The sequence below is a fragment of the Punica granatum genome, chromosome 5, assembly GCF_007655135.1.
Source record: "Punica granatum isolate Tunisia-2019 chromosome 5, ASM765513v2, whole genome shotgun sequence".
Classification (NCBI taxonomy): Eukaryota; Viridiplantae; Streptophyta; class Magnoliopsida; order Myrtales; family Lythraceae; genus Punica; species Punica granatum.
The window spans coordinates 13,482,237-13,494,363 of NC_045131.1; the positions used below are offsets into that span (position 1 = coordinate 13,482,237).

The window sequence follows — 12,127 nt, forward strand, 5'->3', positions numbered from 1 at the left end:
TACGCAATATTTTTTCCCAAAAGTTGGGTTGCGAGTAGGGAACATTTTTCCTCTCCCAAGTGTCTTACTTTTGTTTTAATTTCTTTCTTTTGTCTAGTATTTTTAAATTCGAGTCAGCAAGGTAAAGGTGTAACCCGATTGACCTATCAGGTCAAATAATCCAATCGTTATGGTTAGAAGAAAATTTATGGAAGCAAATATCTAACATAAGTTTTTCTCATATGTTTCTCTCCATCACTAAATAATTTTACTTCATGCGGCCCAAATAAGATATTAGATAATTCGGTTGACCATTTGTACTGAATAATCCGATCATATAGTCAGACTACTTTTTTCCCAAAAAAGGAAAGTCCCTCGACCTTCATTTAGAAAATTCATCAAAAGAAATTCCATATGAGAAGTACTAAATATACACAATAGGATATATGCAATAATTCTTTTTTCAAATTTTAGATTGCAAATGCAGAACTATTTATTTCTCCTAGATATCTTCCCTTTTTGTTTTAATTTATTTATTTATCCAATATTTTAAACCCGACCCAGTAGTGTAATCCGATTAATCTGTCAAGTCAAAAGATTTTATCATTATGATATTATCAGTTATTTCTAAAATATTATTTTTACCTAACATTACAAAACTATTCAAATTACAAAAAATATTCTTTTTCCCTCTATCGATACGTGAAGATCCATAAACATTCCGAATCTATTATTTAAAGATATTATAACATATATAAATAAGTGGTATAAAAGTAATAATATATTATGTTAGGAACCAGAAAATTGGCCCGACCTGTTTGGCCCAACTAATCATTATGGGTCCACATTAATACTCTACGTTGGGTAATTAAATCATATTAAGTATATTTCCTTATTTATATCTCCTAATATATCTTATATTATCTCTAGAATATCCTCATGATATATAGATAGATTCTCTGTACAGATTACGATATCTCGATACAAATATCTCGGGACTCCTATAAATACTGGTCATGTACTCCTAAACCCTAAGTTCAATTTCTTTTACTTTTCGAGTACACTCTTATTTAAGCATCGAAAAAGGGAAATCAGAATTCCCTCCCATTCTTCCCCCTTTTGCATGTCGCTCGAGAACACTCGAGGCTCATGACTTGCACGTGATCAAGGTCCGAAAACTGAGATCCTAACATTAGCGTTGTCTATGGGAAACGATACGAAAAGTCATCACAATGACTGTTTTCCACTACTGAGAAGAAACAATGGTTCTAACCAGGAGTGCAACAAACTCTTAAGCTGGGAATGATGGGTCTCAGGGGGTTCTAAATCCTCCACGACGGGCTGCATCTAACAATTCGGCGCAGTCGGCTCATGAAGATCCGCCACCGCCACAACCCGACCCCAACATGGTTCTACTGGATCAATTCGATCAATTTTTATTAAAGAAAGTTCTCCGAGGCCACTCGACCAACCACCATGAGGTACGTGTCATTGAACTTAACGAAAAAGTTGACGACGTACTAATATTAATATCAAATCGATAGTTAATGAATTTCTGTGTAAAGAAAAAAAGGTCGCGATAAAATTATTAAAGCGTGAAGATTTTGATTTTTTTTTTGTTATTAATTCTTTCAGAAAATCATTTTGGATCCAATATGCCATTAAATAGTTTCGTTTATTATTTATAATGTGGATTTGACTATAAAAATTTGATCCAAGGGTTACACAAATCAGAGAAATGGCCTTGGCACCACGGCACCTCTGTGGGGGCATGCGAAGGTCCCGACAGAAAGATCGACCATTTTGTGATTTCCAATTCCAACAAATGACTTCCAAAAAAGAAAGCGAAGCTCACGGGAAATATCAGAAGGAATATCATCACCAACGAATGGCCACAATCCGATTGGGTCAGATTCAGTGTTTAACTTCGCCACAAATTCAGACTCGATTCGTCCCAAAAATTTCCTGATTGGTTCCTGAGAAAGACCGAAATGTCACCATAGCCCGACTGTCGTTCACGTCCGCAACCTTTTGCTTAGACGTCGGAATAGGGTTGAAAGAAAATGGAAAAAAAAAAAGAAGACAAATATTGAGGGTGGAAAAAAATGCAATTTTGATTAATTAATTCCAATAATGGCATCCCTATTTAAACCCCTTTTGCAGGTTCATCAATCGGGGTTTGTCTTAAATCGGCGTAAGCATCGAATTCACCTGGGAGTCATTGTCAAGGTATGTCATTTCCCTAGTCCTCGCCATCAACGAATTGATTTGGTGTTCCCCATTTTCATCTCATGTGGCGGCCAAAAAGGGTTCTCTTCTTGTTGGCAATTAGGGATTGTTTGTGTTATTTATTGCCCTTTGAGTTTCGGTTAATCTAAGATTAGAACGGGACAATAACTGTCCCTATAAATCAACGTAGCCCGGAGCTGCACTAGGTAGAGAAAGGAACACCGTTGGTTTGGTTTCTTCGTCCATTACTGGATTGGGTCGATTCTGTCAGTTGTTCATCCTGTTTGTCTTGTGTTGCTTTGGGAGCTTGACGGATTCAATTATATCTGCTCCACTCAGTGGTTGAACTTTTGCTCTGTTGCCAGCAATTTGGGAAGAGATGGCTGTTGAGAAGTCTGGGATTGCCAAGGATGTCACCGAAGTGAGTACTCTCAGTCGTCTTACTATCGGCAGATTTGATTTCACTGCGTTTCATGGGCAATTTAATTGTGGGTATATTGGAAGATGGGAAGTTCAATGGTTTCTTGCTTTCTGTATCTCCATTGATTGTGATTTTTGTGGGTGTGACAGTTGATTGGGAATACACCATTGGTATACCTCAATAATGTAGTGGATGGCTGTGTCGCTCGTATTGCTGCCAAGCTCGAAATGATGGAGCCCTGCTCTAGTGTTAAAGACAGGTACTTTTTTCTGTTCTTTTTTTTTTTGGTTGAAAAAGGCAGGTACTTCTTTAGCGTTGTACTTTGGGGCATTTAATTCGTTTCATGTTTGGGATCTGGCTCTGTCAAATTTCGTCTTTAGCTTCATAGGTATGGGCTGCTGTCTTTGAAAGTTAGTTCAATGATTCATATATTGAAATTTACGCAGGATTGGATATAGTATGATTGCTGATGCTGAAGCAAAGGGCCTTATAACACCAGGGCAGGTTGGTTCTTATCTTATAGTTCTTATTTTATTGATCTCCCAAAATACGAGCTGCGCTCCAGAAGTTGGTTCTTGGTAGATGTTTGCTCAAAATGCTAGATTCCTTGCTCATGAAGGACTATTCATGAGAAGCTTGTTAGTAATACTTGAGAATTTAAAGCTCTATTAAAAATTTTGTTTTAAGCTTATTTTTCGTTTGGCTTTGTATCTTGATTTTCACATTACACAACACTAGTGCTAGTCTCGTTGCAGAAATGGTTCAATTTTGTATTTGGGTTGACAATGAAAGAAATTTTTCATTGTTCTGTATTTTACTTGTTATTACCAGTGAGTTCTTCCCCTGAAAGACTGACCTTGACTCTATTTTCCTTTTACCCAGAGCGTGCTAATTGAGCCGACAAGTGGAAATACTGGTATCGGGCTGGCTTTCATGGCAGCAGCAAAACGTTACAAGCTCATTATCACGATGCCTGCCTCCATGAGTTTGGAGAGAAGAATCATCCTCCGAGCTTTTGGTGCTGAGCTGGTCTTAACAGATCCTGCTAAAGGTATGAAGGGGGCTGTTCAGAAGGCAGAGGAGATATTGGCCAAGACTCCCAACGCTTACATACTCCAACAGTTTGAAAACCCTGCTAACCCAAAGGTACAACTATCATGATTTTCCCTTTCTTTTTAACATGGAAACTATGGCAAAAATTTCTGGATTACATACAGTTTGCAAGACCTGCAGAATTATATCTTGTGAAGTTCAATCCATGAAAATCTGTTATATCTCTTTGCTTTTGAAAACCAAGCAAATGGACAAGTGGCAGAGTTTTATACAACAAACGGACACTTGTTATGCAGCAGCTCAGTTCTTTTTGTTTTTATTATAGATACACTACGAAACAACTGGACCTGAGGTATGGCAAGGCTCTGGTGGCAAAATCGATGCCTTTGTCTCTGGGATAGGTACAGGTGGGACTATTACTGGTGCTGGAAAGTACCTTAAAGAGCAAAACCCAAACATAAAGGTGAGCTGGATTTCTCAGTTTCTCCATTCTTTTATGAGATACTTAATTAGCTTAAGCGTGAGGATAATTTTTTGGAGTGAATGTAATTTTATTCTTGTTATATGCATTTGGCCATTATTTCCCATTTCTGATCTTATTGATATTAATTTCATCTCTCTTATTTGCAGCTTATTGGTGTGGAACCAGTTGAAAGTCCCGTCCTAGCTGGGGGAAAGCCTGGTGAGCTACATTATTAAACTCTTAACATATATTACACCTTCTGGGGTGCGTTTAATCCACACATAACCTTGCCCAAGACATTTCTAAGGGATGCAGGAAGTTTGCACCTATATTTTTGTTAAGAGCCAGGCGAAAAGAAGAAAAACTGTAGAGAAGGGGTTAGGTGAAGAGATTTAGTGGAGAAGTAGAGATGCTTCGGTTTCAATCAAAAAAGATTTATCTGTTTTTTTCTCCAAAAAAAAAAAGGATTTATCCATTTTGTATAATAGAATGATGTCATCAATATTATCCACTTTGGGGTTAGGTCCACACAAGATCCAAGGAATAGGTGCTGGTTTCATTCCAGGTGTTTTGGAACTCAACCTCATTGATGAAGTCATTCAAGTAAGCATTATTCTTCTGATTTAGAATTAGTACTTCTTCTCCAAGTATATTTTGCGTGAAAAGACTGGCGTCACCATTAGGTATCACTAGAAAATGTCAAATGATGATTTTGAAGCTCTATAATTCATGCTAGGTGGAGTCATTAAGGTTTTGCTCGTTTTCCTCTCTCCCTAGCCATGAGTTAGTTTACTAGTTAGGAACTGTTTGAGGTCTGACCATGCTACTTCATTTTCTTTTTCTCTAGTTAGATATGGGGCTGAAGTCTGAACCATGCTCCTTTATGTTGCTGTGTATAGTTTCTCACAAATAGACAAATATGCGGTTGACCTTCGCAATTGTCTAAGCTTAAGAATGTATCCCGGGGTACCATATGATTAAATATCATAAACTCACAGTGGAATGAACTTGCATGCTATTTGAAGATCCCTCACACCAATCAACACATGGTCTTGATCTTGCTCATCCAAAAATTAACGAGTTGAAAAATTAAATGCACTCGATAGTTTATAGCTGGGGAGATAGAGTCTTATGGACCTGCCTAATTTGCAATCCCATTCAATCCTGGTGAATTGTGCTTTATTTCTCACTTTTGGTCATCACATAGCTTGCCCACCTCTCAAATCTGACATGCATGGTATTCCACAGATATCAAGTGATGAAGCGATTGAGACAGCAAAGCTTCTTGCACTGAAAGAAGGTTTACTTGTAAGTTATTCAAACATTCCAATCTCAAATGATTCTGTGGACTCTGCCTTTTCTTCTGTACATCATTCGGCGATACAGAAAATATGCTTGCTGTTCAACACAGTACACTGATCATGCGAGAAAACAGCTCTTTGCTTTTGGTGCCTCGAAGATGTTCACGTTATGGATTCTTATGATTGTCCTTTAAGAGAAACTTTCTACTTCAATGGAGCATGGTCCTCTTCTCATTCACATACCAGGATGATACTGAAGGGACTTCTTATTTGATCCTGCATCCTGTAAATATTGATACATCATATAACCTATGCTTTTAATAGGCTTCTGATGAATTACTTGTTCTTTCCTTTCAGCCTTTCTCTAACATGAACAATCTGATGCAGGTCGGAATATCATCTGGTGCAGCAACCGCAGCGGCAATTGAATACGCAAAGAGGCCTGAGAATGCTGGAAAATTGATAGTGGTAAGCCCTTCTTTTTTCCTGCTGTGGTTCTTTTTTGAGTTCTCTCTCTCTCTCTCTCTCTCTCTCTCTCTCTCTCTCTCTCTCTCTCTGTGAGCCTTGGCGGTAATATCATTTGGGACCAATTTAATTTCCTAGTTTATGAGCCAATAGGACATATAATTTGGATAGTAACAATGTGCTGTTCTTTTGACTTTGCATTCAGTGTGCTTGATAGAATCCAATTTTTGCAGGCGGTGTTTCCTAGCTTCGGCGAAAGGTACCTATCCTCAGCCCTATTTGAGTCGGTGAGAAAGGAGGCAGAGAGCATGATTTTCGAGCCCTGAGGCTGGTTTCTTTACTAGTTCTGGACCTGTTCAGGGGTTTTGCCGTTCTGTATGCATATGATTTTCTCTCAATAAAGTTATTGTGACTTTTCGGAGCTTGAAGCGTAACTAAAATACCTCGGTTACGTTTTTAGTGAGAGTAATTTTGGTTACTTCTTATGACCTATCTTTGCCAGTTGCATTCTTTCTGTTCATCTGAGTTCGTGCGCAATTTATTGACGAGTTCTCGTATAGATATATATACATGCAGGATGTTTCCATTATGTACATTCTTTTTGTGCTGAATTTAAACAATCAAGGAGTCACTGTTGTTTACATGGTATTAACGTAGTTGCACCCTTTGAAAATGTTGGAACTCTTATCATTCGACAAGAAACTTATTTATTTTCGAACATATACATACCTACTAAAAAATTATGAGAACTGGTTTCAAATTTTGCCAAATTCTGAGGGTAATTTATACACATTTTTTGTTCAACGGAAATTCATGTATGTTACACATGATATGAACTTTGCAAATGCATATGACAACTGTCACGGGCTCAGAGTTTGGAGTCAGATGTCTAGGGATCCGAATATGGATGGGTCGTCTGGAAATAGAGTTCACTTAACTATACTTCATTTTAATTATGTATATATATATATTTTTAATTGGAATTGTAATAATAAGGTGGATGGAGAAAAATAAAAAGTAATGATTGTATTGTTGAGTTATGAGAAAAAGTAACGAATAGTTGATAGAAAGTAATGATTGTATTGTTGAATTGTGAAAAAAATTAATGACTAATTAAAAGAATTTAATATTAAAATTTTAAATAATAGTAATTAAAATAAAAAAATCCTGAGGCTTCCTAGGTCCATTCCTCTCCAAGCTTGAGACATTCTCCACCCCCCCCCGGGGCTGTCCACCTTGACATTGCTTTCACCCTACACCATACCTCAACAACTCAACTCTGTAACTAGGTAAACTTCCTTCGAACGAGGATGGGGATACACGGACTGCTTTATTGTGATTGCCTTTGGTGGGTGTTGTTCGATGTGTTTTTTAGCAGTCTGTCAATCAATTTGATCATCACCACGACAAGCTTCCCTGCTGATGAAGACCAGCGATTCTCGACGCTCAAGTTTGGAGCTTCCCCCCCCCCCCCCCCCCCCCCCCCCCCCCCCCCCCACACACACCCAAGGAAAGCACTCTCCCACCCGAGTCGAAGCATCCTCACGCTTACCGCTGTGCTCCTTGTTTACTCTTGTCTCCATGGATTCCTCCCATCAAAGCTAGCTTTGACAATTCTTGTCACGGGCTAAGAGTTCGTGCCCTGCGCAACCGCCTAGGGACCTCAATATCGAGGCTCCCCATGTCTAGACCTCCCCAAGGTTGAGAACTAACATAAATATTCCAATGATAAGGACAACAACACTCGGAATACGTAAATAAAATATACATGATGAAGGCAATCATTTATATATATATATGAAAGCAAGATAAAAGGTGGGCTCGGCTAGATGGCTTTAGAATGCTCCGTTTCTAAATGTAATTTTCTCGATTTTTTAAGTTTTTAAAATTTTAAATTATCTTTGATTATAAAATTAGTAGCAAAATCTTCTAAAGCAGTATTCCATTTAAGAAATCGAAAAATCCATAAAATCTTTTGGATATTATGGTGATATACAATTGAAGGCAATATAAATTTTCTAAATGAACTTTCTAGGTTTTTTAATTTTTTTTTAAAATTTTCGGAACTTTTTAATAAAAAATATATTTTAAAAGATATCTCATTATAAAATCTGATTTCTTAATTTTTTAAATTTTCATAATTTATATATTATATAATAATCTAAAATTTTTAATATGAAGTTAATATTTCATCCTAGACAGCTTTAGAACGCTTCGCTTCAATGAAATTTTCTTGGTTTTTTGAGTTTTTAAAATTTTAAATTAAATTACACTCAATTGTAAAATTAATAACAAAATCTTTTGAAATAATATTTCATTTAATAAAATAAAAAATGCCATAAAATATTTTGAATAATACAGTGATCTCCGTTGAATGCAATATGAATTTTTAAATGGAACTTTCTAGGCTTTTTCTAAAAGTTTTAAATTTTCGGAATTAATTTTAATAAAAAATATTTTTTTAAAGCTATCTCATCATAAAATTTAATTTCTTGATTTCTTTAATGTTTATAATCTATATAACATAATGTATTTGACATAAATGAGAAGATTTTATTATATGTATAGGTATTTCTTAATAATCTCGAATTTCTTTTAAAATAAATATTAATATTTCATAAATAAATATTAATATCAAAATAAGTATATATATTAGTATATATTCATACATAATATAAAATATGTTAATATATGGTTATGTTGACAACCTTTAGCATATATAGTATGAAAAATAAATATATGAATTATATGTTTCTGATATCTTTTTTAAAAATAGATTAGATATATAAATTATATTTTCTTTTCGAAAAACTAATCAGATTTATTCACAAAAGAAAAAAAATAGATTATATTTTATCTATATTCTGTATGATAATTATAAATATGAATTATCACACACATAAATAGGAGTCTATTAAGCTCTCAAGGTATACGTCTATAATTAAATGCGAGCTCTCAAAAACTATGTCTCTCTAGATATAAGTGAGTTGATTAAATTTATTCTTTGATTTTTTCTCTCATTTTTATCGAAATTGTTCATTCTTTTATTTTTCTCTAATTTTTTTGCATTTTTCATATTATTTTTTAAGATTGATGATGTTAGTTTCATCTTCCGAAAGGTATTTCTACCTATATATACAAGCTCTCAAAAAGTAAGTTCTTCTACCATTAAACTCGAATATTGTTTGTTTAATTTTGTTTTACTTTTGATTCTCCGAGCAATTTTTCTTTTTAATTTTTTATTACAATTTTTTTTAAATTGGTGAAACTATTCTCTACAACACACGGACTTTACGACTAATATATAGATATAGTAGGACCCTATTGGTGCACTTGAAAAAGGATCAAAATGTCAGTCCGTGACACATCGCCCTAAGAAAATGCCATTTCGCAAGCATCCCAAGACCTGGAAATGCATATGCAACCATAGGAACGAATTAAACTTTAAATTGTGATTAAATATCTAAATTGTAAACAATCAGTCTTATTGAACCAGTTCGATAAAATGAATTTAAATCGCAAACAGTCACCCTTCACGATAAAAATTTCCCGTAAAGACTGAGGATCAATCCATAAAATCCCTGGAGTCGCAAATTTTTCTAGAGCAGTCTTTTCAAAGAAAAAAAAACCACAATGTGAATTTGAAAGATAATAATTCAGGAAAAAAAAATAGAAATTATAGTTTCTTTTGTTTTTCAAAAATGGTTTTTACTTAATTAACCTTTTCTTTTCTTTTTTTTTTTTGGGGCAACAAAGGACATTTTCCTTTGTCTCCTAATCTTACTCTCTTCTGCTGTATGTGCGTGCCCTAACCCCTCTGAAACGGGCACTTCTCCAGTACGCAGCTCACCATCACCCCCGCCCTTGCTCTCATCTCAGATCGCTGTGCTGACAGGCTCTCAACGCCGACTGCTGTGCGCACCGTCCATCAGTCTCCCTCTGTCTCTCGTCCTCACCTCACCTCACCTCACCGACCACCGCGGGCCTTGAAGCTTCACGGTCAGGTTAGACACTTTCTCACAACTGTTGCTGTTGTGATTTGGGTCATTCGATTAACCCTACAGCATCCACTTCCTCAGGTATACAGAAATGGAAAAACGATTAATTTGTTCAACTGTCAGTAGAAATGAGATCAATTTTCCAATTTTGTTCATAGGAAACCAGAAGGGTCTGTGCTCGTGAGTTGATTTCGGGCCAATAATGATAGATGCACTGAGATTTGTGTCGTTAATTTCATTTTTCTGTTGAATTTTTTGATGTGATGCGTAGATAATATGGTATAACGGATTGTAGAGAATGTAAAATTGATAGTTTTGGCCGTCGCAAGAGCGAGTATATCCGTTTGTTGCTTCTCTGTTGCAAGGGTAGGTGTGAGTGGTTCAGGGTTGGTCTGACCCCCGCCTCACAGGGCTGCCGAGGGGTTGGGCTGTTAGCGTCTTTGGCCAGATCCGTGGCAGGGCAGGTCCAGATATTCAGATACTCGGTCACTGCTCATGGCCATCCCTATCTAAGGAGGACCAGAAGTCTAAAATGATTAAGAACTCAGAATGAAAAGGAATATTATGAAATTTGAAATTTCTAACGACTTCTATACTTTGTCGAATAGATTTGTACGTGAATTACAATGGTAGGTATATAGGAAAAACTATCAATTCACTTTGTCCGTGTTATAAGAATTTCTAAATTATTGAGCAAACAATTTAAGGTAAACAATGTGATTTGTAAGCACATAAATATTACCTTTGCAAGCATGGGATTTCTTCTAGTGGAATCTCATCTATTTCTACATGTTATTGGAAGAATACATCTCACTTAATATTCAGCTTCTGATATAGACAAACATTTGACAGGCTTAGGTTGAGTATTGGAAGTTGTATGTGTACATAATTCGCTTGTTTAGAGAGGGCACAATTAAATGTAGGGGCAGCTCTCAGAAAAATTTGTGATACCAGGTCTTATCTTTGTCTGTTCTGTTTCGCCTTTTCAAACATTATCGAATTATAAAACAAAACATATCATGCAACTTTTCATTTTTTTTCCCGGTGTTCTTACTTTCTCTATCTGCATTTTTTTTGTTTTTGGTTGGTTCCAGAGAATCATGGCCAGCACGTCTGAGAGTGACAGCAGGGAACCAGTAAATGAACAAGCGGTCGCGACTATTTATGCTTCCCTAAAGTCTGAACTTAACCAGATACACTCAAAAATAACCGAACTAGAGATGGAGGCAAGTGAGCATTCGCTGGTCATAAATGCCATTCAGCCCTTAGATCCTTCTAGACGGTGTTACCGAATGATCGGAGGTGTACTGGTCGAGAGAACTGTCAGGGAAGTCCTGCCTGCTGTGCAGAGGAATAAAGAGGGGATTGAGGAGGTGATCACAAGGCTTAACGAGGCCTTGGAGAAGAAGAAAAAGGAGCTGGCTAATTTCGAGGCGAAATACAAAATAAGGATAAGGAAGCCCGATGGTGCGGCCAAGGATGAAAATGCACGAAAGGAAGGATCTTCTTCTCAAGGAGTCCTCGTGGGTCCTGCCAGCTGAAACAAATGACAGGTCCATGCACTTGTTCACTCGGTGGGACATTATGTTGGAAATGATAGTTGCAGTCCTCTTTTCATTTGCTGGATTTACGAGTGCTGCAATTTAAACATATATTAATGTTGCGAAAGTATTGGCATTTTGAGTTTGAAATCATTGTAGTTGGAGCTGTTGTAGCCAGATTTTAAAAGCCAAACATGAACACTTTCAGATCTCTTTTATGCAGGTGTGGATAATGATTGTTATTCTCCGGCTCTTGAATCAGTAGACGCACAATGTTCCATTATATTCTGTAGTTGCCAGTCGGTTTTCGAATCTCTTGATCCGTGGATTTGGATTCTACGTGCTTTGCCTGATTCAGTATCATATAGCCCCCTGCCTTGAGGCAGTATGAGTAAAACCGAATAGCCCTAATCTTGTGCTCTCCTCTCAACAGTAACCCTTTTTTTCTGATTGAGGAAATGGAAGGAAAAAGGTTTTGAGCATTAGTAGTAATGCATACCTCATAGCCATATGGGGGAGAAAGCATGGAACTGAATCTCTTCCATCATTCTCTTTTGTTCTATAGATCCAATTAACTGTTGGTATAGCAAAAGCTTGGAACTGTTGAATACATCAAACCGCTGGATTCATGTATTTTATGGCCATCGCATCGATCAGGTGCATATGAATCTGCCTTT

General features: G+C 36.5%; 2 protein-coding genes across 6 annotated transcripts; both read left to right on the top strand.

Annotated features, from left to right (window-relative positions):
- Window positions 1–2,117: 2,117 nt before the first annotated feature.
- On the top strand, window positions 2,118–6,403 carry LOC116208571 (cysteine synthase-like). 5 transcript variants are annotated; one of them, XM_031542084.1, is made up of 11 exons: window positions 2,118–2,208; window positions 2,574–2,629; window positions 2,779–2,888; window positions 3,076–3,133; window positions 3,512–3,775; window positions 4,008–4,145; window positions 4,313–4,364; window positions 4,669–4,748; window positions 5,394–5,453; window positions 5,834–5,914; window positions 6,145–6,403. In XM_031542084.1, the coding sequence occupies exons 2-11, from the start codon at window positions 2,588–2,590 to the stop codon at window positions 6,235–6,237; spliced, it is 978 nt and encodes a 325-aa protein (XP_031397944.1). In that variant the 5' UTR covers window positions 2,118–2,208; window positions 2,574–2,587; the 3' UTR covers window positions 6,238–6,403. The 5 variants fall into 5 exon arrangements, with proteins under 5 accessions (XP_031397944.1, XP_031397945.1, XP_031397948.1 ...); XM_031542085.1 differs by having other exon boundaries at window positions 2,165–2,208; window positions 2,548–2,629; XM_031542088.1 differs by lacking the exon at window positions 2,118–2,208 and adding an exon at window positions 2,270–2,288.
- A 3,245-nt stretch (window positions 6,404–9,648) lies between these two features.
- LOC116209422 (probable prefoldin subunit 2) lies at window positions 9,649–11,697 on the top strand. The gene is made up of 2 exons (XM_031543053.1): window positions 9,649–9,915; window positions 11,004–11,697. The coding sequence occupies exon 2, from the start codon at window positions 11,010–11,012 to the stop codon at window positions 11,448–11,450; it is 441 nt and encodes a 146-aa protein (XP_031398913.1). The 5' UTR covers window positions 9,649–9,915; window positions 11,004–11,009; the 3' UTR covers window positions 11,451–11,697.
- The last annotated feature ends 430 nt before the right edge of the window (window positions 11,698–12,127 follow it).